General features: G+C 43.0%; 1 protein-coding gene across 3 annotated transcripts in view; it reads left to right on the forward strand.

Moving 5' to 3' along the window:
- Positions 1–26,365, forward strand: part of KLF7 (KLF transcription factor 7) — a 445,941-nt gene that overhangs the window by 325,398 nt on the left and 94,178 nt on the right. For all 3 annotated transcript variants that reach the window (XM_060301949.1, XM_060301951.2, XM_060301950.1), the window contains one exon: positions 7,415–7,654. In XM_060301949.1, the coding sequence (XP_060157932.1) occupies positions 7,553–7,654 (102 nt within the window). In that variant the 5' untranslated portion in view covers positions 7,415–7,552. The remainder of the gene's footprint in view (positions 1–7,414; positions 7,655–26,365) is intronic.

A 26,365-nucleotide genomic window follows, 5' to 3' on the forward strand; every position in this document is an offset into this window, starting at 1 on the left:
ATCCTCAAAGATCAAGAACCGATATTGCAGAAAATCAAAGGATAGGTTAATGTATGGCACAGAGGAGTTGGGTTGAATCTCACATCTGGGCAAATTGGGTGGAAGGAGTGAGCCTCTCTGAGTTATACTCACTGTTGGTCTTCATCAAATGGGATTTCCCTAGCTTCCTAGCAAAGCAGAGGAGCATGTCATACATGGGAACCAGCTTGGGCATGACCAAAATGTGATGATGCTGATGATTGCTTAGAACAATTTTTGAGCGTTGCAAAGCAGTAAGGGGAGATGATGAGAGCTATGAGAGGGCTGTGAAGCATTCTGAGGTGGACACTGAGGCATTTCCTCTGGCCCCTCCCGTTTGGACTGCATAAATGGAAGTTTAGGGCATTTGCCTTGCTTACTCCTGAGAAAAGCAGTAACCAGTATTAAAAACTATGACTCAGCTGACTCTTCTAACCATTCAGATAAGCATCCTTCTGGTAAAGCAAAGTCGGTGAAATGCAAATGAGCAACCAGTCAGCAAAAAACTGCTGCTGACATTATTAATCTTCCAAACTACCCAGATCTATCATCCACATAAAAACTTATCATTGGGCACTTGTGGAATAGGTATCCCTCACTTAAAGGAATGGTCACTGTCAGCAAAGTTAGCGGTCCAGACTTTCTATCAAATCAATCTTATCCTCTCATTGATTTCCATTACCAAATCTGAGATGCATTCTGCTGTTAAATCCTATTAAATGTGTACCAAACCCTTTGGAAATGGCATATGTAAAAGAAAAATGATAATATCCTGATAGAACATTGACAGTGATATTTATACATTAATAGTAATGCTGTGCTGTATTCACCATGTCACAATAAAAATTGTTCAGGATGAAACATAACACAATCCTACAAACTGCCTCACACACTGCAAAGGACAATAATCCCTAAAACATTAGCAACTTAATTTCTCACTAGCTTCACAACTGTCTTGGCATTTCTATCATTACATAGTCAAAGGAATTCTTCTTTTTATTATTTAAAATCTTTTCTCATCTTCTACCAGTCTCTTTTCCAAAATCCTTGTCCAGAAACCCCTGAATAGCTTGTGATGCTATTCTCAGATGGGAAAAATTAGCCAGCCAGACTCAGTCATAGTGGTTTATCCCAGTGCCTGCTGGGATTTCCCCATCATTGGAGCAACGGGGCATCTCCTGGAAGGAATATTGTTGAGGGAAGCAGTGGACCTGTGAAAGTAGGACTAGATACTTCAAATGCTTTTTCTAACTTCTGAGATACAGCTCTACTGTCTGACATTGTTTACAGTGGTAAACATGTCTGTGTTTACCATTCTATTTTCAACCTATGCACTTTGCATAATATATGTTAAATGACCAAATGTTTTGCATAATATATGCCGAATGACTGAATGTTTTGCATAATATATGTTGAATGACTGGTTGAATTCAGATGATGATTTTTTTTTCATTGGAGAATATTGACACTTCTAAGTGCTCGTAGCTCAGGCTGGAAATGTGGCTACCGTCATTAATCTCCATAGGAATTATGCGTCATAGGTCATAATGGCATTAAATGTCCAACGTTCTAAGGTCTGGACAGGACGTTCCTGACAGTGAACTTTTGCTGAATTCTTGAGTTCCTTCTCTTTATCATTGCAGTGAGTCAATTTTTTATTAAGCAATAAATAGCCTGCCTTCTTGCATCAGAACAACATGGCCATCACTGGTGATGCACCCCAGGTATTCCCCTTAATCATTTTAGCATAGCCCACTGCAATGCAAAGTCAACATTCAGGGTTGACTTTACCATCTGATTAAAAAAATAAATGTTTTTATTAAACTATTACATACCCACAGAATTCTGAAGAGTCAGTGGCAAGATTGGGATGTTTTCTGGAGATCAGCAGGCTACGTGCCAAGAGTTTTTGGTTAATTCACTGAGAAAAGGGTTTTGTTGTTGGTGGTGTTTGTTTTTTACCCATCATGTCCAGAAACCTCAACATGGAAGAGTCTCAAAATTGAACACACCCAGGGAGTCAGACCCATGCTCACTGAACTCACGAGGGACACACGTACAACTAAAAGGACTTTGTGTGGACAAAAACAACCAGAACTGTCACAATGACCACCAGGCTCCTGTGGTTGTAACCAGCACATTCTTTCCCTGCAGGCAGAACAAGTGGGAAGCCAAATTATGAGCTGAAAGTAAGTAGAGAATGAAAACAAGAAGAGATGTGTATCCTCAAGGAATATTTTGTCCAGGACATGAGAGGCCTGAGGAAGCTGCCATTTTTTTTTCAATCATGAGATAACTCTCTGGTTGTATGTATGTATGTATGCATGTCATTGTATGTATGGCCACATACATTTCCTTTCAGATTCAAACTGTCTCTCAGAGAGTCTTTGGCATTCTTTGGCATCTCCATCTCCATCTCCTTGTCACTCTTATTTTCTCTGATACAAACAAAGCCTGCTGCCTAAGCTCACACTTTGTTCCACTATAGTAAGATTGTAAAGAGAAGCAAAAGTCAATGGTATATGAAAGTATTATTAATGATATGGCCACTTATAAATTAATACTCCATTCAAACACCTCTTTTAAACACCTCCCCCCCCCACACACACACAATGATGGTGAACATTTACAGCACAATGCAAACACATTCAGTTCTATTGCAAATCTTGCAAAAGGTGTAAGGTCAGTGAAAGTGAGGTTGGTAAAACTGGCACATGAGGATCCATGGAGTTAAACACATGAAGGTAAAATCAACTGGGCTGACGACTATATTGATACTTCAGAAGAGAATAGTTTGAACATCAAAGAACTAATTGAGACCCTTGGGAAAACTGAAGAAACTCTGAAACATTTTTACAAAAAGTGACCCTCTTTTTTATTATTCTCTGAAAGTCAAACATGAAATAAAGCATGTTGTAAGGTGCTTCACAATGCTTAGGAAAAATTTAAGCCAACAATAATCATCTTGATTTATTATTTATTCATTCTATAATTAGCACATGGTTGTACTTATCAATTTTGTTCAATGTAGGATAGAATAAATGTGTTTTAAAAATGTTGAGTTTTATTTTCAAGACAAGTCCCCAGCAAACCTTTTTTCACTAACTGCTCTGAAATTTGGTCCGTGTTTTAAGTAGATTTACTTTGAGGCTTTCCCAGTGCTAATCACAATAGGATATTAAGGACTTTCTGTACTAATGACACAGAACTTTTCTAGTAGTAACAGTCTGATGTCTTGATTGTTTCTATTTGCATATTGAATTTTTACTATTTTGTCTATAAAATATCCTCATTTCTCAGTTCTTGGTGGGTAACTTGTTATTTACTCTTAGGTGTTTCCTACAGGATCACTTCCAAAGGGTGATACTTTAAAAAGTATCATCAGTGTCTTCTAAGGCAACCCATGTAGAGGACATAGACTTTGGAGTCAACCTGGAGCCAGACCTATATTTGAATCTGCTTTTGCCACTTAAGAGACATATGACAATGGGCAAATTATGTGCCCACTCTGAACTTTGGTATCTTCATCTGTGAAAATGGAGCAGTAATAGCTCCCTCACAAGATTGTGGTGAAGATTAGATGTGAACATGTGTAAAATGCCAGGTACAGAGAAAGCATTCGGTATGCAGTAGTTGTAGCAGTGCTCTTTATTTTTGGTTTGCTTGGCTGCCAAATTTCCCTTGTGATCTTAATTTGTTGATTATTTTGTACATTCGGATTCTTTCCATGTGCTTTGCAATGTGAACCTAGGGTCTCTAGGCTATTAAAAGTAGCTAAATATGACTAATACTGAAAATATGCCTTTAGGAGCGCCTTGTTACATAAATCTCTTAGATCTCTAATCTATAAAGCTTTGAAAAAACTCATAATGAGGTTTTTAGGATTTACATTGTAAAATTTTGGTTGAGTTCTTCTATAAGTTGGATGGCTGATATTTACATGTGAAAAACCTCAATGGAAGTCTCCCTCTCCACACCCAAGCAATTTTTATAAACAAGTCTTGACTTAAAGCCAAGAAACTCAAGTCTTTCACCTTGCAGAGAGCCCCATGCAGAGCACAGTCTTGGAAGTCAGGTGGTCCTGGATTTGAACCTCTGTTTGGCTGCTTCCTGGTTGTGTGACCTTGACCAACTTAGTATTTCCAAGCCTGGGTATCTTTATCCATAAAGTTGGGGATAATAAAAATACCTACGCTGGGGCTGCCATGAGGATGAAATAAGACACAGCATAGAAAATGTTTATGTGCCCATACAGCTTGGCACATTGTGCTTAAAATCCTCAAAGTTAACAGGTATGTCATAATTTGTTGAAAATGGTAATAGTGTAACACAAAGAAAACAAAAAACAAGTTCAGTTGAGTCTCAAACAAATTATGTTCTTTGGTCTTGCCTTGCTTTTTGCCTCTTACGTTTCCTACGTTTAAGATCCTTTCCCTCCCCTAGGTGGTGGTGAGATGATTTGGGAGACTGGGATTGACATATATACACTAACAAGTATAAAATAGATAACTAATAAGAACCTGCTGTATAACAGAATAAATAAAATAAAATTAAAAAAAAAAAAAAGATCCAGGCTTCCCTGGTGGCACAGTGGTTGAGAGTCCGCCTGCCGATGCAGGGGACACGGGCTCGTGCCCCGGTCCGGGAAGATCCCACATGCCGCGGAGCGGCTGGGCCCGTGAGCCATGGCCGCTGAGCCAAAGATTCTTTCCCTCCCCTATTACTCCTGAACATGTCTTCTGCCCCAGTACTTGTCAGTGATCTCTTCCCCATCCCCACACACAATCAGGATAGCATGTTGGGTTGCAGGGGCAGACCTTATTCCAAACTGGCAAGAGGTTTCTACATTCTTCTTCTCTAAGACTGGTATATCCCCCTACAAGTCTGATGGGTTCAGATATTATTTAATTTACTCAGCTAAAGTCAGGAGATAATGATGGCTAACATTTAGTATTCACCTATTAGCACCAGATACACTATGCTAGGTGAGTTAACAAACATTATAACATTTTGATTGTTCATAACAATCAGGCAAGGCAGATACCACTTTTCCTGTGTCTGAGAAGGGTAGCCAGAGGGTTTGAGCCAGTAATTTGCTCAAAGTCACACAGTAGTAAGTGGCAGTATCAATGGCCATCAAGATCAAGTTAATGCATTAATTGGTATGTGATGGCTCTAAATGGTTTTCTACTTCTGGGAAAGGCCCACGCAGACTTCTCATACTGGCACTTATATGTGTGCTATCATAATATCACTTTATTCGTGTAGGACTTTTACCCTTTTCATACCATTTATCCCCTAGCACCACGAATGTGTATAATACATAATGCCAAATGTACCAAGATCCTTGTACATTCCATGCACACACACTTACTGTACATTCACCAATTATACACTGGATGCTGGAGATCTGACCAACAGAATTCCAGACATCAAAAAGCAAATAAACTAGACTTTCCTCAACTCAATAATTCCCGTTTAATTTCCCCTGGCAAATACTGAACTTCAAACTGTGTTTGTTCTATAAAGTAGAACTTTCGAAATATTGTGATATGGAGCCCCACATAGTCAGGAGAGACAGCTGAGAAGGGCGATTAAGGTGGATGTGTTTCTTCCATTATGAGTTGAATTTAAGTTTCTCATTTCAGAATAAGTACCAAATTCTGCAATCATTCCAAAAGTGGAAGTTCAGCTCACACTGCATTTTGGGGAAGCTTTAACCACACTAACCATTTAAGGTCAAGCAAACAACCGGTCAACCCTCACAACGTGCGTAGTTCAGCTAAGAGATAATAGGCTCTCTATCTATACATCTCTATATGTCAGCGCCATAGCGCAATTCAGGTCCTCCTCTCACCACCGCAGCTAGGCAGACGGACACCCTCTCTCCAAGCCGCATGGGAAGTCTCACGTTTAAGCCCCCAAGCAAGTTGCCGGCTCCTGCCTGCACCCCACGTCTACAAGGATTCCCTCTATTGTCTTTAACACACTCCCCAGCAAAACGTCCAGTTCCAATCAACTCTAACTGCGAGGCTGACCCCCGCCCGGTCCCCGGCGTCGGCTCAGAAGGCTGGGCGGGCAGGGTGGGGCGGGGCGCGGCGGCACGCACTGGGGCGCCGGCGGGGCTGGGGGCGGGGCCTGCGCGAGGCGCGCAAGGCGGGCCCCCGCCGCTGTTTTCGCGCATTCCCCTTTGTTCTGCTCCATTGTGTGGCGCTTCCTCCTCTGGCGCTTCTTCTCGGCACCCTGGCAGCCTGTGGGGAATTCGTGAAGGGGCTTTTGGTGACTTTTTCTTTCTTCCGCCCTCCTCCCAACCCCCCGGTTTATTTCTGAGGAAGTGAGGAACTCGTTTGCGCTGCCCCGCCCTCGCGGTTCCCTGCCCTCGGGCCTAGAAGGGAGGCGGAGTGGGAAGTGACCTGCCCTCCTCCCCATGCCGGCTTCCTCGTCCTCCCGCCTCGCTCTTCCTCCGGGAGGCATCCTGACCCCGCATTCTGGACTTTCACCTCCTAACCGGCCGCGTCCACGCCAGAACGGCGATACGCGACCCTCTCCCCTCTGAGGGGCGCAGGCTCCGGCCGCCTGGGGCTCCACCTGGCACCCAAGCGAAGGTCGGAGGCCGGTGTGCGGCCCGAGCCCAGTCGCCTCAGCGTACCGGGAGCCGGTGCAAGTGTCGCCGCGACCCTCCCAATCCCTCGCGCTCGCGCTCCCCGGGCGCCGCACGGCCTCTTCAGCCCCCTTATATAGCCCTCTAAAAATAGCTCGCCTCGCACCGCCTTGTAAGGCAGCAGGGAGATTCGCAGCGTGCCAATCCGCGCCCGCCGCCAGGGCCAAGCCCCGCCCCAGGCCCTGCTCCACGCTTCCCATTGGTCCTCAGTGACTTCATGAGCCCCCTGTTTACCATACATGGTCACACGCGGCCTAATGGACGCCCTCCTCCGAGATCCCACGGCTGCGCGGAGAGCCGGGCGGAGGGAGGGAGTTTGGGGAGGGGGAAGAGCAGGAGGAGGAGAAAAGGAGGAGGGGGGGGGAGAGACTACAAACTAGCAAGGATGGGGGTGGGGGTGGGGAGGGAAGGAAAGAGGGGGAGAGAAGCGATCGCGAGAAAAAAAAAAATGCCACCTCCCAAAATAAAGAGCAAAGATTGCATTAGGAGCGAACAGCGCTGCAGAAATAGATGGCAGCTTCGTGTCAGTGAGTTTGCATCCCCCTTCCTGATCCACGAGCTGGAGTGATTAGAGCCCTGGAAGGGAATTGTTACTCCCGTGAAGTCCCCTTTTCCTGGCAGCCGTCTGCACTGTACACGCTGGATGCCTCTCTCCATCCACCCCACTCAGTCTCTCCTCTCTCACCTCCTCTCTCCCTCTCTTCTGCATTGATTTTTTTTTTTTTTCCTTTTTAGTTGACTGAAACAAAACAAAACAAAAGGGCCACTGGATGTCTGCCTCCTTGGGGGGTGAGCCAGACAGACTGACAAACAAACAGACCCAACTGTGTTCGGGGGAGGGTTTCTCCTCCCGTTTTGCCCGGCAGCAGCAGCATGGACGTGTTGGCTAGTTATAGTATATTCCAGGAGCTACAACTTGTCCACGACACCGGCTACTTCTCAGCTTTGCCATCCCTGGAGGAGACCTGGCAGCAGGTGAATGATTTAAATTACTTGTGTAAATCGTGTGGTGGCGGCGGAGACGCAGGGGCTGCGTTGGTGTGGGCTTGGGGTTGAATTTTGTTTGTTCGTTTGTTTAATTCCCCCCCCCCCCTTTTTGGCTGTCTGTTGTTTAAAATGTTTTCGGAAACAGTCATCTGCTTACCTCTCCACCCACCCCCTAACCCCTTAGTGTGCTGAGCTGAGCGGCCGGTCGGAGCTGCCTGCGTTTCAGTCACCAACACACATCCTTGCGCACACGTTGTGCGGCTCACTGCCCCCCAGCAGAGACCTGCCTAACTTCTGGGGTTCGGAGGAGCCGGGTGGGAAGGTGGTTTGGGGCTTTACGAGCCATCACAGACAGGTACCGCGTCCCTACATGCACGAGCTCTACCTCCTTGGTACCTTAAATCAGGTTCATCTCTTTCAACTGGTGCTAACGACCGTCAGATGGGGGGGAGGGGGTAGGAGCAAAGCGGAGTGTTTTCCTAGTAATTAGCGAGTATCAGTAAAGAATAGGAACTTGATTTTGAGATTAGAAGCTGGGCAGAAGGAAGAGGAGCCCAGTGATAAAGGATACTCAAAGATATCTCGGAAGAGGATGGGAAGATGTGTCTATCTCATGCTGACCGTGCATTGTAGGTTTCCCCAGTGCGGTGTCTTCGGAAGGAGAACACCGTCTGTGGGTGTCCTTGCTTCTCTTTCGTTTGGTGTGCCTCTCCACTTAGCACAACCTCCGACAAAGGGTGGTGTGTGCTTCCATGCCTCTGACTTTGTTTTAGAGGACTAGTCAAGAAACTCCTAAGATGCTGAAGGGCACCGATGCCAAGTTGGCTAGGCGTCCCAGTGAGGGGGAAGCGGGGCTGGTGACAAGTTCACTGGGCTTTGTGAAGTGGAATAAAGAAAGTGCTGGTTAGTGGAAAGTGCGAGATCTGCTGCGGAAACAGTGGTTTTCTCAGTAAGGATTAGGAGCTGCTGAGGGGACATTCTGCAGGAAAGATGGTGGGTGGGGATGGAGGGACACGAACATTCTTTCAGAATTCTACAGTGTGCATCATGGAACGTGCAAGAAGACAGTTCGGATTTGCACATTGGAAGTGTGAACGTGCACAATCCGTCTGGGAGAAACGTGCTTGCCCTTGGGGCGGGCGGCAGGAGGCTTGGTGTGTGGCTGCTCATGTAACTTCTCTGCTTCGTGACAGCAGCTTGTTAAGGCTAATGAACGGCTGAATTTCCTCCGACAGGATACAAAGCGGGATTTGCCAGTTTGAGCCTGGGATGTAACAGTTGCTGCTTTAGCGAGTGAGGTTTGGCTTGTGGTATAAGGAGCCTATCCTGTGTACCATTGTTGCTAGTTGCTGTTCTCCCCTGATTTCGAGGCTGGAGTTTCTCCAGGTACTGGCCTCTGGTGTCTGTGCTTCCACACATACATTCCTGCCCAAGGATGCTGGCAGATGTGTTTGACTTTGTCTTTCCCTAAACACACGCACAGCTCACATGTTTCTAGCAGAAGGCATTTCTCCAGTGCATCCTTTCCCCCATCCTTGATGAGACTATCTCACGAAGGGTCTCACTAGAGCTTTTTCCTGCTTTTATTTCACATGTTAATTAAACCAAAAGGTTGCCAGAATTTCATTTTCTGAAATAGTCTTCATTTCACACTGTCAGCCCACTGGTGTTGAATCGGTTGCCTATTAACAACTGTCTAGACAGGTTAGGGAAGAGAATCTGTTGATTTAGTCAGCCTGCCCAAGGCAGCCCTTGTTTGTGACTAACTGTTAAGCAGGGTTGGAGGGAAGAAAGTTGGCTTTATTTGTTACAACGTTCCCTCCTGATGAATCACACAACTTTGTTTGGTTCAAGATTTCACAGTAGTAAAGCCTGCTTTGGGGGAAGGCCTCTCCAGAGGAAACCTGCTTTTCTAGATCTGGTTAGAGCATCCTTGAGAAGGTCTAGATCTGTAAAGAAACATCATTGGTTTGATAATTAGAGGATGTACTGGATCTTTTGTTTCCTTAGAAGCCTTCTCCGCTTCCCACCCACCTCATCCTTCATCTCACCTCCTTCAGGGCATCTCTAGCTTAGTTTGTATCTGTGGGCAAATAAATTTTCACCCCCCCTATTTCTTGCGTTAATCCTCTCCTACTGCCAACTGCCCTCAGCTTAAAACCCTTTGCCAAGCTCTTTCAGAGGCATGCTCGTAATCCATACTGAAACATAACTTGTGAGGACACGGTCCTAAATGAGATATCGTTCCAAGGAGCTTTCTTCTGTGGGCTCTGTAGTCACAAATGCTTTCTGTAAAGGTGACTGTGCCTCCCAGTTCATGCTGATGACATAACCTCCAACCTCTGTCTCTTCCTTCCTCCCTCTACCTGCCCCCTCCCTCTTGCCTCTTCTGAGTATGAAGGAGGGGAGTGTGGTTATATGCAACTGTTGGTTCTAAATCAACCATCACATGGTGAAATTTTAAGGCTCCTGTGCTCAAATCAGCTCAAGAAGGTTGCTACAAAGAACCCCAGGCAGGAGGAAGTTTCCTGATGCTCTGGGGTAATCAGATTTTAGAGGTCAAATGAGGAGCAGTTATTAGATGTACTCCTGAAAGTGAACAGTGTACCTTGAGGAGATGAGCGAAGTCCAGAGATTCCAGTAGTCTGATTTGGTTCGTAAGAAACAGAGTGGCTTGGATGATAAACTCAAGACCATCTGTGCATTTGAAAATTAAGGATGGACTCTTTGGAGTTTTTATTTTAAACTCAAGTCTGGGATAATTGTTCTGCTTAATAGTCAGTGAGCTTGTCATGGCCCTCCTGTCACAGGGGTCGTCATTTTGACATTGGGTTTTTGGGCAATATTGTCTTAGCCTCATACAGCTCCAACTATGAAAACCATTGTTGGTGTAATTTTTAAATCCAGATGGACATCCTACATTAACAGCTCTCCATTCCTGGGCTCTGACTGCATACTTAAGCATTTGGCCCAAGTAACATCATCCCTGCCTGTCATATAACTGTAAATTACACTGTGCTTATGTGGTCTATTATTTTATGGAATTCAGCTGACGCACAACTCTTAAGGCTACCAGCCTTAAGCTCTTTGGAAACTTGCAGGAAAATTTCCAAGAGCTGTCTGAGGAAAAGTAGGAAAAAGTCAAAGGTAGGACAGAAACTAAGAGTAGCGTATAGGGTACCACTTGATGATGGATAAAGGGGGACCCATTCATGAGTTTTGTTGCCATTAGAAATCATGATTTTTCTGGACCCACTGCTGACTTGGAAAATAAAAGAGGATTTGGTACAATACTGATGGTTATTTTTCTTTGGGAAGCTACAAAGACTTTTAGAATTTGGATATATTCTTTATACCTAGACTGCTATTTCATGAGTGCAGGTCAAGTAATGATGTTCTAAGTCTTATTTGCGCTTAGCTTTGCTTCATGCCATTGAGGAGCATGGTATTTTTACTTGAAAACTCTTATGGAATTATGCTTGTTGTTAATGCTGATTCATAATTGGCAGATGGGGTCAGTTTCAGGCCTCCTTTTTGCTCAGAGAAAATTTTCCACTGCTACTGGAAACAAATAAATAAATCATAGAACATTCCTCCCTCCTCCCCCATTCCCCCATTGTTTTAAACTAATGGCATACTTGGCTACTGTAAGAACTACAGCGTCCCCATAACACTGCAATTTCATCTTGGTTTCAGGCACCCTGAAACACTTTTTACAAGGGCCTTTGGTATGAAGCATCTCTAGGGGACAACTTACAAAAATGGTTGCCTGCCAAGAACAGCCTCATGGTGCAAGGGATGGGATTTGATCTGTGAGCTACATCGCTTCTCCTATGTTGGGATCTTCCCTTTGCACTGCCTTCTACAGGCCCGAGCAGCCTGGTGCTGTCTCAGCCAGAAAGACAAAGCAAACTGTAGGGTCCCTGCATCCGCAGGTTTGCCTCTGTCCCCAATTTGCAGAAAACCTTGTCATGAATTAGAATTTCTTGGCAACAGCACCACCCAGGGAAATTTGTAGACACAAAGGAGCCTTGCTAACCACACTGAAAGGATAAAATAGCTGGCTTTTTTTTTTTCTTTTTTGTATGTGATTTGTGTGCTCTTTAGTTACCATAACTCTATTTTTTTTTTAAATTTGAAACAGTGACTTGATAGATGAAAAAAAAATCAGAACTGCCCCTGTTCTCCAGATTTTCTAAATAAGGATGCAGTCACTCAATAAATGTAGCTTTACAAATGAAAGCACATGTGAATGCCATCTATCACACAGTTGGCCTTTCCACGTTCTTTTTAATTTTAATTTCCATGTTCTTTTTAATAGATACATCTTTGTGTAGATTTAGGGATTCTCAAACATTATCACTCAGTCTACCTGTTTGTAGTTTGGTATTTTGAAGTGAGTGAATGTTACAACGCAGATGTTTTTACTACATCTGTCTTTAGTTGGGGGGATAAAGGAAGTGGTGACTTCTTTGTTCTCCATGAAACTCCCACCCCCACTCCCTACCCTGAGGAGGATGTGATGTTGGGGTCCAATCCATTTAAAGGGCAGAGCAGAAGATGTGACACCTCACCCTGAAATGATTTATGTATGGGTATGTCAGAGACCTTCAGTGTGCAAAACGTGCTCTTCCTCTCTCCCAGCCCATTCTAAATATAAATGCCAGTGGGGGCTATTTGCCTCTCCACTTGAACGGGAATAGTTTAGAGAAGGTCCTAATGGAGCTTTCAGTAGCCATTCTCTTATAAATCTTCAGATTCTTCTCCCTTCAGAGAATTCCTGTATTTTAACTTTTTGAGTACGAGAAGGCAATGCAGTCTTCTTTAATCACTGTGTGCTTATTTGGGAGAGAAGACAGTTTCCTCTGGCCAGTCCGAACTGGCTCATGTTGATGGGATAGCTGGCCAGATCGGGTGGCAGACACCCGCTATCTCTGCAGTTTGTCAGTAGCGTGCAAGGGGTTTTAAATCACCTTTGCTGGACTCCATGATTGGTGAATGCAGAGAACGCCTCTGTGATTCCGGTTCACTCAATCTATCAGTTAGCATGTATGTTTGGAATTGGGATTTGCTGAAAGTTTAGGACAGCTCCCCAACGTAACCTGAGCGATGCCAGAAGGGTGAGGGGTGGAGATTTATCTCTCTACAAATAAACCCCTTTGTTTCCCCAAATTAGCTGAGTGCTTGCTTAGCATAAACAGGTGGAAATATTTTAACCCAAATTGCCAAATCTTACCTAGTACAGTGATTAGGAAGCTCTATAAGTACTAATGGTGTTAAAGTCGGTGGAGCAAGATGCAGCATCTAATCATTAATGTTACATGCAACATCCACAAGTTAAGAAACACTCCTCCTCCCGGTTACATTGTGTGCTCATTTTAGAGCACCCGCGTGAGAAGCTCTCCTTACTTAGTTTAATTTAAGTGTTCCCCAAATCAAATATCGCATTACTGGAGCAGGCTTTTACCTAAGATCGGTCATGATCTTGTTCCTCTCCCTTCTTGTTCCTTGGCCTTCATTTTCTGCTGCTAATTTGGAGAATCATTTCTCCTGCCTTGAATCCTTTTTGTTTTCCTCACTTGGCATTTTGCTGTGACCCTGAGAACTTGGTCCTGCTAAGTGTATTGTGTCCCTTGCACTCTCCATTAGAGCAACTTCCAGCTGCCCCATCCACCACATGCGTGACATAGAGATGGACAGCGGGGGGTCGGCAGCAGCTTTGTGATCAGTCCGGAATCAGCCTGCTTGAGGTGGGAGTGACTTCTGATTTCATAGTGATACCATTCCTGACTGAGCATTACTGGAACAGGCTTTTACCTAAGATTGGTCATGCCTCTGAGCTGGTAGAGGCAGTCAGTCACACCTTGTGGGCTTTTCTCTGTTTATATTAAAATATGGAAAATATTTCACCGCCAGTACTTCATTCCTTTGCTCTGGTTATGTGCAAAATACTGTTTGGGTGATGTGAATTTGAATTGGATATAGTTCTGCCCTCTATGAGCTTGACTTCAGTAGGGGAGAGTGAGCATGTTCAGAATTAAGTAATACAGTATTAGAACACAGTTGCCAAAAAAAAAAGAGATTTTAAGTCCAGTATTTGAACACTGACCCATGCCTCTCTGTACTTACCCACCTCGTTACAACCTTGTTTATAAAACATACTTGAGATTTACTAAATTTTCTTAGGCTTTTTTAGCTAATGGTGTAATGGGGCTGGTGGCCCTTTTAGGGCAGATGAGTCGACAGTGTGAATGAATACGCATGTCCATAATGACCAGGAAACAGCATCCATGTCTGTGTCATTCGGAAATGATTATAGGTAATTAAAATAATTAATGTAGAGCCATATGCAATATCTATTTCTGAATATGGGTTTATTGACATTTCCTGAGGTCATATTGAAAGTCAAGCCCCAGGCCTTGTACCAAAGCTAGACCCACCCAGAGAATTTTAGAATTTCAAATCCTGAAAGGGTCTTGGTTTCTTTAACTCTAAAACACTAGGCTAGGACCAAATGATTGTTGAAGCTAGATGAAGCATTGAACTTTCCAAGGTCACCCAGCTGTTGTTAACATGGATGGTGGTCCCAGGCCCAGTACTCTTTCAGATGCCCAAATCAGTTTGCTTGCTTTTCATCACACGGTTCTGAATATACTTTGAGTCACTTCTCATCTTTCCTCCTCTCTCTTTCCCCCTCTCCCCTTAAAGGGAAGCAAGAAAACCCCCATTTTACTTTGAACAATACTAGTACATGGAATTTTTGAATTGTCTGGGCCCTAAACCAAGATATTGAATATCTTGGAGAAAGCTTATGTGTGTAATTTAATCTCTTTTCCATTTTTAATAATGTGTGGTAACCTGGAAAATGTACACTGTACTGAAAAAACAAAATAAAAGCCCCCAATTGCAACTCCAGCCTTATGAAAAAAAGTGCTGTCACTTAAATGATAACAAACGGAGCGAGAGTAAGAAGGGTGCATTGAGATGTATGCGGTAGGGAGTTGGATGGATGATAGAACTGGGGTTTTATGTGGAAAGCGTCAAATGCGAAGTTTTGAAATGCTTTGTCTCTGACAACTTGCCAACAAAGGGACTGCATGAAACTGTAGCAGTTATGATGTGCCAATTCAGAAAAATCTCTTTTGAAGTGTTTTAAAATTTCTTGAGAGGGTTGGATGGGCAGTGAGGTTGTAATGTTTTACAAATTTAAACAAAAAACATTACACATTGTGATAAGCAGTTGGGAAGAGAGACAACTTCTGTGCGGTTTTTAAAAAGTCCTTATGGGGTGGGAGGGTGAAGCCAAGGCTCAATTTTCAGTGTCCCTAGTGAGGAAAGGAAACGCAGGGTGCTCTTCACTCTGCTCAGTGACTTTTGGCCCTTCTCCACCCAATCTCTAGTATAGTTATGATGGTGAAAATTCTCTCTTGAAACTTGGCTCACAGATTGGTTTCACCTCTAAGATCTTAGAAACTGAAGATTTCTTCCCAAATGGAGACTTCTTTATTTCTTCAAAGCTGTGATCTACAGCTCCAACTCCAATATTTTCCTGAGTTTCAGGCCCACATTTTTGAACTGGAAACCTGGGGCTGACACTTAAGGCTTTTGGGGTTGTCCCATGAAGACCTCAGCTGAATATGTCCCAAAGCTTGAACTCGTCAACTTCTTTCCTCCCTTTCCTGGCTTCCTTGTTTCTTTTATTGAGTTGACCTTTCTTCTGTGATCCAGGTTTGAAGGTCCAGCCATCTTTGGCTCCTCTCTTTCCCTTCACTCTGATTGGTTGAAAAATCCCATTGATTTGGTTCTTACAGTACGTCACCATGGTCTACCACTTTCTTCTTGCTCTGCCATTGCCCCAGGGCAGCCCCATCACCTCAGCTGGACTGACTTTCTGCCTCCATCACCATGCTCCAAACTGTCAATGGGGCCCTCTTTTACATACGATGAGGCCAAATGTCTAAGAGTCACGATGTTCCAAGACTGGGTCTAGGTAGTAGTCACAAGTTTCCCCCTTTGTTACCATGTGCGGTAACCGCCATCCAAATTGAATGACTGTACTTTTCCTGCTTCTCTCTTCATTTATGTCATTTCCTTCAGCCTTTTCCTTCTTCTTCCTCTTTGAGTCTCTTTGTCCAAATTCTACCCATCCTTTAACTTTCAGATGGTTGCCACATCTTCCAGGAAACTCCCTCGCTTTCCCTTGGCCAACAGTAATTGCTGCTGTTTCTATACTCTTGTGTAGAACTTTTTACTTCCTCATGATGCTTTTCAGTTTTGTCCTGTAGTATAGTTTTTCTTTTCTTTTTTTTCCCCCATTGCCTTATTTTTCCAGTTAGGTTGCATGATTTAGAGCAGAGTCCATGCCTTGGTTATAATTTTGATAATAAACTTTTAATACATAACCCTTCAGGTTCTTAGAAAGCCTTGCACGTGGTAGATACTCAATAGATATTTAGGGCTTAATGATGTGACTTAAGATTTGACTATGTCTGTAGTAATGGTTCACAACTGTGGCTGCACCCCAGACCAATTAAATCAGTATTCCTTTGGGTGGAACCCAGGTATCAGTGTCGTTTTGTTTTTGTTTTTTTATAAATTTATTTTATTTATTTATTTGTTTATTTATTTATTTATTTTTGACTGCTTTGGGTCTTCGTTGCTGTGCATGGGCTTTCTCTAGTTGCAGTGAGCAGGGGCTACTCTTCGTTGCAGTGTGTGGGCTTCTCATTGCGGTGGCTTCTCTTGTTGCGGAGCACGGGCTCTAGGCGTGCAGGCTTCAGTAGTTGTGGCATGTGGGCTCAGTAATTGTGGCCCGTGGGCTCTAGATCGTAGGCTCAGTAATTGTGGCGCCCAGGCTTAGTTGCTCCACGGCATGTGGGATCTTCCTGGAACCCACGTCCTCTGCATTGGCAGGTGGATTCTTAACCACTGCACCACCAGGGAACTCCCTCAGTGTTTTTATAAAGCTTCTGGGTGATTCCAATATGCAGCCAAGGCTTTGAGCCATTAATCTATAGAGGGTTAATATCAGAGATACCAGAGTTGCAGGTGGCTACTACTTATATGGAAATATTTCATTTCTTGTATAACTTGGAATCTAAGTGTAATAGAGGTTTATAATAAAGCAGGACAGTGGATGTACTTCATCCAGCTCCTCGGTTAATAGCAACTGTCCAAGTGTTGTTTCATCTTCCTTGTTTTACTTTCCCTTACCCTAAAGTGTTTCTCATTTAGCTCACATTTCCTATGACCCACTAGAGGTTTGCTTAACCTGGTCAAATTCCATTTCTGGTACCTTTGTGGTGGTGGGCATTAAACTCCAACCATGCCGTGCTTCAAATAATTCATTCTCAGCAAGCTCTCGACCATGATTTTCCACTTACCTCAGCCTGCTCTGTGGTTTTAAAGGGATGGATGCATGCACAAACATTTGTTGGATGATGCCAGATAGGCATTAGGTAGCAGCTCTACATATTTCTTTCTGACCTCACTGTTTGCAAGTAGACTCTGTTTATAAAGAATTTCAAAGGACCCATGTTTCTAGTAAGAGGAGCAAAAATAAACTGTGGAAGAATTGCCGCTGAGGACATTCAGGCAAGGAGGCTGCCTCCTCATCCATAGAAGGCTTTAGCTCTTGTGGTAATGACTGTGGGCATGTGGCGATGTTCACAAAGAAGCCTTAGAAATGCCTCTATTTCAAACTGTGATGTTTGCAAAAATGTATGTACTGTAGCTACATCCTTTCATCTATAAACTGTCTTTGATGGGGGTACGGTTGGCAAGAGAGAACATCATGAGAGGAGCTCAGAGCTTAGGGTTGAAGGATATCTTTTGGAAAGCTCAACCCGGCCGTGAAAATGGCAATTAGCTGTGGAGCAATTGCTCTGCAAGGAAGTGTCCGCCTGCTCCTGACCCCGCTTTCACACTCACCTTGCAGAGCCGAGGTAGCAGGAATTCAATGGCGTGGTCACAGTGCTGGCTCTTATTTTTGGAGAGGCGGCAAATTCGCTCATCACACAAAGGAGTGGAAATAGATTGCCCCAGCCCTACCTTTTGAGCTCTTAGTGTTTGTTCATATGGCCACTGTAGAGCCTGTTAATAGAGCACAGTTCCTGCCTAAGGGGTGAAGGATGTCTTCTGTGAGGAGGCCTCTGTGCAGGACTGATTCTCCAGTGAGCTCCCTGAGATGCTGCTCAATGACAGACTGCGTCTCTGGCTTTGCTTTCTGCGTTCCAAGATGGCTCAGCCCTCCCCTGTGCATTTGCCTCCCTATATCAAGGTCCTTGCTTTCTTTGATATGGACCAAGATATGATTTCCTCTGTGACGGAGATGTTCATGTTGGCTTGTGAGAGTCTAACAAACATCTGTATTGAACTTTTTTTTTTAAGGGCTCAGGGTGTTTTGCTCAGGACCTCTTGTCATCGGCACATTCTTTTTGTAACTAAGGAACGGACAGGTATTACAGAATTTCCCGTTCAGAGGTGAGAAAATTGGGGCAGAGGAAGATTAAGCAAGTTGTCTTAATGTGGCCGCAAAGCAAATGAGTTGCAAAACCAGTGGTGGAACACACTTCCCTCTTCCTTTTTTCCACTTGGCTATTCTGCCTCTTATCATAATAAGCATCATAATAATATCTAATATCTGTCAAATACTTCCTAGAGATGATCTCATCTGAGCACTTTATGTGCATCATTTCATTTAATCCTCACACCAACCCTGTGAGATACATATTCTTCTTATCCCCACTTTACAGATGGAGACATTGAGGTTCGAGTTATTAAATGACTTTGCCTAAAGTCACACAACTTGTAAGTGGTTGAGCCAGAATGCAAACCCAGGCAGTATGCTCAGGACTCCAAATTTTTACATTTATACTGACTCCTAGTTAGGCAGGAGACACCAGGGCAAGAGCCAAAGGTCATGGCCTGGGACTCAGTGGAACTGTTTGGGTTTGAACAGCTTTCTGGTCTGTCTTCTTTCTGGGCCTTGGTTTTCTCATCTGAAAAAGAACTGGGTTGTGCTAGGGCTCCTTAATGTTGTAGTGTTTGTAGTAGTCAAATTACACGAGGCCTTGAAATCAGACAGAGCTGGAACCTTGAGAAAGTCACCTAACGTCTCTGAGTCTCATTCTGTCATGAGTGGAATGGAGTTAATAATGCCTAGGTAAGGGCAGGCATGTTGGCTCTCTGGCCCGGTGTCTGGTACATGGCATCCACTCAACAAATGCTCTTTCCTTCCCCGTTTTCAACCATCCTTCCTCCTGTTGAAAACAGTGCAGAGTGACACAATGCTCTTTTTCTAAATAGTATCACTGGTCTCTCTAAGATCCCAGTGATTCTGGAATGTCTAAGAGAAGGTGAATGATGAAAGGCCAGGCCAGGGAGAATGCTGGGCATTGGACATGGTGTTCCTTTATCCATCCCACAAGAGAGCTCTCATGAAGTCACTGGTGCGTAGAAGTGGGGAAATACTAGCAATATCCATTGTCCCCAAAACTCAGCCCCCTTTGATATCCTTGGAATTTGCTTGACTTGCTCACACAAATGTCCAACTCGTTCCCTTTCTTTCCAGTCTTACTTCTGACTTACTTCCCTTAAGTTTTTCCAGCATGCGGTTATTTTTCTTTACGAGCCAGAATTAGGCACATATACTATAATACAGTGCTGGTTACTACACCTGCCTTTTCTGCCTTACCTGATGACTGAGCTTACAGCAGCTTATGAGAGTGAATCAGGTTTTATGAGATCTATAAATATCTCCGATAGGATTTTTATTTCATTTCCCCCCTTCAAATAAGACATAATGGAAGCAATCACATACACAAGGAATATTCTTTCTGTGATAAAGTGGGTGTTTTTGAATTGGCCTCTGAAAAGCAATAATTTGATGTGGTTGTTCCATGTTGCGAGTTTTATGGGGGAGGGGGAAGAATCATGCCTATGCTGCTATAAAACTCGAATATTATTTCCTCATGTTGAAGGTTTAGCCCAGCACCTATGGGGAGATTTATGTTAGAGATGCCAGCCCTGTGTGCAGACTGCATTTCCTCCTTCTGAGGAGTGTGTATTTGTGTTTTCTTAGACACACAGAATCCAGGGAAGGAAGGTCCCATTGGCTGGCAGGAGGGAGGGCTCCCAGAAAGAAGGTTTCCAGTTCTTTGTCTCATCTGTTTCCAGCTGCCCCAAGGGAGGATGTTCTCATCCTTCTCTGCACTTCATGGATTTCCTAGGAAGATTTCACACCACTTAATATATCTCAATGAGATTTTTTTCCCTTGGAATTTCACTTTTTAAAAAAAGAGTCTTAAACTTATCCAATTTTTTAAAATGTACTCTTCCCCAGTACCAAGTATGGAAAGGATTTTCCTTACCTTGCTCTTTGAGGAGTGTCTAGAAGGAACCTTGAACATGTAACTTTAAAGAATCCATTTAAAAAAAAAAAAAAAAAAAGCCGTGAGAGTTCTATGTACCTCGTTTTTCCTGTCTGGAAAATGGCAGTCAGGAGCTCCATTTGCCATCTTACTCAGGACCATTGTGACAAAGTTAATTATGGATTTAACAATTGTTTTTGAAAAATTGAATATCTGACTCTGACTACTTAGGATTTTTTAATTTATTTTTTTGATACAACTTCTCCTTGCATACATCTTCCCCCACTTCTCAGAAGCTTTGTGTTTAGCTAGATGATAATATAATTTGGCCTCTGAAAGAATAACCCATGTGAACTTAGTACCTGATCCAAGGACATGCAGGATTTTTACCTTAATGTCATTTCATTTTTTCTATTTAACTTCATCTCAGTGTGTAATATAATCTTATCATTTTGGCTCTGCTACCTACAAACACTATTCCGTGCTTATCATCAAATGATGTGACTTCTCTGGTCCACAGTTTCCTCATGTGTATATAGTAGCGTAGAGTTAGGAATAGTCAGCGATCAGAGATACCAACAGGAAGCTCCTGGGCTAAACTGGCTTCAAGAGCTGTTTTATTTGGTCAGCATACATATTTCAATTTATTTTTAATTGGAATGCTTTTAGACAGATCATGCACTCTTCAATTAACCTTGTCTCCGCTATTTCTACCTCGCTTCGTTTCTGATCTCTGGCCAGGTGAGCATGCATTTGGGTTTGTGACCCCCAGACTGGCAGCTCTCTAAGTCACCTTCCCCTCCAAAACGCTGTGATTTGGGGACAACCTTTATTTCTTTATCAGTCTCAAGCTGGCTTGATTACTACTCTTACTTGGAATCCATTTTCATTTCTTTTTAGATTTCTCTGCCTTGTTGAATGTCTTTGTTTGGGATTCTGTTTTATAAAGCAGATTCCAAATTGCTTCTCAATTTCTCCTAGTCATCCAGGTTCTGTTGTAGATCATCGAAATCTGGGTTGGAAAAGACCATCTGGTTTACCCCTCTCCCTGCCTGGGCTGAGCAGTGTCTGCAGAGCATGTTTATTACTTATTGGTATTTGCAACATTTTCCAATTTGGAAACTGACTCTAAGTTTCCTGAGCTTGCGGCCTCTTCTTGGTGGAAATGGGAGTGAAATGGGACAATACCAAACAAAAAGTTCTTTTGGTCTAACAGCCCTCATTAACAAATGACTGCCATTGTCACTGTTTCTTTTGTCACTCCTGAGACCCAACTGGTCAGTGGTGGGAAAAACTCCTTTTTGTGATAGAAAAACATGTAACGATTTCTGAGGTTTCTTAGTCTTGACATAGAAGCATGTTGTACAGAACCCCATTAACTGCTTTAACTGCTTATTTTGTGTGGAAGTAGATTTTATATGACTTGTTTCGCTGAGGAAGTGATGCTTTTTGTGTGAAGAACTCCAGGGAATTATAATAAAGTACTTTCCTGAGAATCAAGTAATTTGCATTTTTTCCTACTCTTGGCACTCAAATACTGCCAGCAAGGCACTTGGCCTTCATTTTCTAATGCTTTCAGGATGCTAGTCTACATTAGGGGTGTTTAAAAAAATTTATTCTTTTGTATTGGCTCCCTGATATTACTAAGGATATCATTTAGGTTGACCAGCTGGTGATTTTCAGGGTCATTCTTTTCCTGTTAAAAAAACCCCTGTCATTCCATTAAGTTACTTGATGCGGGGTATTTCTCCTTTTCTCCAATCTCCAATTACTTTTTCTTTCTTTCTTTTTTAAAAACTCTGAGTGTTAAGTAAAGGTCCAGGTTCATTATCTTGTTAATATATATATTAATTAATTTTTTAAACTAACAGCTGTTTATCTTACTGGGTGAATTGGCAGCTATTAAAATATTTCTGAAAAAATATCCCTAGAAAGAAAGAAAGAAAGAAAAGAAAGATAGAAAATAAGGAAAAGAAAAGGAAAAAGGAAAGAAAGACATTATGTGGACTTCAAATGTCCTTGCACAGTTCTTCTGTGAAAGAGAAGCGGAATGCAAACCATTTGTCTTCCTATCCAGGATGTGCCTGCCTACATTTTCCTCCTGTTTTTGCATTCATGATCTCTGTTTTTATGCTCCCTATTCATAGAGACTAGGATTTTACAAATATTAGAATTTGAGGACCATTAGACATCTCACTGCAATCTGTTTTCTTCTCCTCAATTTGCGGGTAACCTGCCTGAGCTTTAGAGAACATTATTTAAGTCCAAGCGAGTATTGGACCATCAAGAAATGTGAGCCCCCTTTCAATATTTTATTTATTTATTTTTCAAATTTTTATTGAAGTATAGTTGATTTACAATGTTGTGTTACTTTCAGGTGTACAGCAAAGTGATTCAGTTACACACACACACACACACACACACACACACTTTGTTAGATTCTTTTCCATTATAGGCTATTACAAGATACTGAGTATAGTTTCCTGTGCTATACAGTAGGTCCTTGTTGGTTATCTATTTTATATATAGTAGTTTGTATATGTTAATCCCAAACTCACAATTTATCCCTTTTCGGTATTTCAAATGCATTCTCATGTTAACACAATGCATGGTGTGGCATGGCTCAAGGCAGTGCTTCTCAAAGGGTGGGCTGCACTCCAAGGGCTTCGTGAGCACAGCGTTAAATAACAACAGAATCACCTTGGGAGGCCTTATTATTCCCTTTTTAGTTTTCTTTCAATCCTTCTGACTAACTCAAGGAGAAAGACTCAGCTTTGTGGTAGTATGTCTTTAAGGCTTGATAATCTTTTCTTCTCCTCCGCCTTCTTCTCTGTCCTGTCCTCCCTCCCTCCCTTTGTTCCTTCCTTCTTGCCTCTTTTTCTTTCCTCCCTCCCTCCCTTCCTTCCTTCCTACCTTTCTTTCTTTCTCTCTTTTTCTTTCTCTCTCTCCCTCCCTCCCTCCTTCCCTCCCTCCCTCCCTCCCTCCCTCCCTCCCTCTCTCCCTCCCTTCCTCCCTTCCTTCCTTCCTTCCTTCCTTCCTTCCTTCCTTCCTTCCTTCCGACAATAGATCCCAGACCCAGAGATTTTGACAGGCAAACATTCAGCTAAAAGTTAATAATATCATTTTGGCTTTATTGTTTTTAATTTTATGATTATCTTTTATTGATGAACATTTACAGGAAGAGTATTTTAAAATATATTCAGCCTTAATACATAATGCCTTAGTGAGGCAGTTAAAAATGTAAATAATAGGGAAATGATTACACAGATGGAATGCTGATTTGGTAAAAATGTATGAAGGTGGAATGAAATGAAGTTTGAGGAACGCTGGTGTGGTAGAAAATCAAGGGACTTGGAGTCAGAAAACTGGAATTAGGCCTGACTTTGTAAGTATAAACCAGGGCAAATTGCTAAGCTGCATTTTCCCATCTGCAGTATGGGGTTTATAATAATAGGATTCTTATAATCAAATGATATATGGCTGTGAAAGTGCTTTGTAAACTGTCATATGCTATATAATGTTGTTGTTTTCTATTCTGTGGTAGGGGAGACTTTAGTCTCAAACCTTAAACTAGCACTCCTTGCTGACTTGCTTCTTCCTTATGATTTCTGTGTAGTGTTCTCAGCAGGGATATAGTAGCTTCTTACTTGTTCAAATGGGGCTATTACTTGTGCCTTAATTATGGCACTTTGAAAAATCTTCCTACTGGTTTTCTAGAAGTGGGGACATAATTTCTAATTTCTTTGTGTGTGTGTGTGTTAGCTTTTAAATAAATTTTGAAAAAGTAAACTTAGTATATAATTTATAGTATGTCAGAACTACTAGATTAAGATAATACATTTAGCTTAATTGATTTTTTTAAGATAAATTTTTAAAAGTTAAAATATTTTACCACACTCATGAAACAATTGTGTGCATTTGTGTGTGTATGTGGGTTGGTGCCCAAGGATGAAGGAAGTTTGGATTTTGTATAGAAAGGAGAACCCTGGGGACAGTTTGCTTCTGCAAGTGGAAGTCTGGGGTGGCTAAAATGACTCATTAACAATGTCTGTCTCATGTTGTTTGATGATAAGAAGATGGGGACTTGCCTGGATAGGAAGTCCTGGACTTACCAGGACCTTTCAGCTGACTTACAGGGAAACCCAGCTTATGCTACACAAGGATTGGAGTGACAGAGCAGCATGCGTGCTCTCTGGGACATGGACTTTTATCCTGCCCAAGACAACCCTGGTAGGAGGTAACTGTAGATAAGAAGGGAGGTTGATTTCTCTGACATGAGGACCACACTATGTTGGTCAAGCTCCATGAACTCTTCAACTCAGGATGCTCAGATCTCCATGCTGCTTAAGACAGGTGCCCTATTGACAAGAATTTGGGGGCCCAGAGTGTCAGGTCCAAAGGCCCACTCTCCTACTGCCTCATCTGGAGCACTGGTGGAAATGAGGGTGCATCTGGATCACTGTCTATGAGGCCACTAGGGTTTTAGCCCATCCCTGTTTTGGGGGGTTGAGTAACTCCGTCTGTCTACGTTCTTTCAAAGCGAAGGCTTGCAACTTCGATGGCCCTGGGAGCAGCCCATGTGGTGGCTTGCACGGGCCTCTCTTGTTCTGCCTGCCTGGGTCAGATGGCAGCCACGGCCCTCCCCTCACCCTAGGTAGAGTCGGAGGGGGTCCCTGAAGCTCGCAGCTGCCTGTTTGCTGTGGCTGCAGACTTTCAAGGGGAAGTGGAGATGGAGAGGGACAGGAATCTACTTCTGTAGGGGTTTGTCAGGACATACCTTTGGCTCAACCTCCCACATGAGAAATTTGATTCTGGGGTCAGGAATGTGACAAAACACTTAGGTATGCAGCTGGATTTTTGCCATCAATGTGATTTGCAGGGAAGTGTGGCCATAAAATGCTTGAGATCATGAATTGGATGGACTCCCCATCTGGAGAGCCATACCTTTCCCTGCAAAATTAAATATTTATGTACTTTTAAAGTTTAGTTTTGATTTTTTTTTAAAAAGAGGATAGAAACACACTCAACTATTAAGAAAAAAACATAAATTGCTTCAGAGCTAGTGGTAACATTTTCAAGTTTGCAACAAACAGCTTTATTGGAAAACATTGTTTTGTTCTTTAAAGAAAATCAAACGCATCCTAAGATGTTTCAAGACCCGGCTGATGCTATAGTCCTGGCCAGTGAACACCATGGAAGCAGCAGAGGCTGGGGCTGGCACTGGCACATTATATTATCAGAGAGCTTTGTCGCCATCTGTTATTCCTTGTCCTCTCGCTTTCAGGTTCCTCCACTGTGGCTTTCCCAGTCAAGTGCTAACTTATTTCATTTTTAAAACACTTTTTATTTTGAAATAATTATAGACTCATAGTAAGTTGCAAAAACAATACAGAGTCCCGTGTTTCCCCCAGTGGCGACGTCTTATTCTATAGCTATCAGATGACTTACTTCATTTTGAGGCACTTGCTCTGAGGGAGTCGGGCATCTGTGGTAGGAGGGAACACCTTGGAAAGCAGGGTGATGTCCTTGTGGGGCAAAGGGAGCTGTGGGCAGGGGGCAGAGGGGGAATCAAGAAGGAATCCAGGCCATCCCCTCCCCAGCCTCTTTTTACCTGGGACCTCCCAGCTATCAAAATGAAAAGCCAATTACGTTCTGTGTAAATGAGAAAAAAGAAGAAATAAAGCTGTCTATTTGCTGATATGCATAACATTTCAAATAAAAGGATATACGAAAGTACTCATTGACAGTTCGAGGAGGAGGAGAGGGTGCTGGGAGATAGAAAAGGGAGATTTTACACCTTTTCTGTTCTGTTTAAATGTTTTTGACCTTCACATGTGGTCATTACTTTTAATTTTTTTAAGACAATCCTGGTGATGGAGTGATGGGCCACTTACATTTTCCTCGTGTTTTATATATATATATATATTTTAGTCTTATGTTCATTTAAAAAATACCAAGCCTCTTGAGAAGATCAATAATTATCAACAATTTGGACTGTTGACAGTTGTCTATAATTATACCATGATTGCCATTATTTTAGTGAGGCCAATAAATTAACCCCACCTCTCCCCTCCCTAACCTATTTGAGAAAACAGATACGGGAACCAGAGAGAGAGAGGTTAAATATCAGGTGTAAAAATTGATAAAGCTGTGTTTGGACCCCGCCGGGCGGTGCGATGTCACTCTGGCTTCCCAGTATTTCCTGTCGCCCTCCCGCTGGCGGCTTGTGGGCGGGCCCATCCACGGGAAGTGTGTGCTCCACAGAACAGCAAGCAGGTTGGCAGCCTTGCCTGCCTACCTGGCCCCTCAGTGCTTCCCCCGCGGCAGG

The sequence above is a fragment of the Globicephala melas genome, chromosome 7, assembly GCF_963455315.2.
Source record: "Globicephala melas chromosome 7, mGloMel1.2, whole genome shotgun sequence".
In the NCBI taxonomy this organism is placed as follows: domain Eukaryota; kingdom Metazoa; phylum Chordata; class Mammalia; order Artiodactyla; family Delphinidae; genus Globicephala; species Globicephala melas.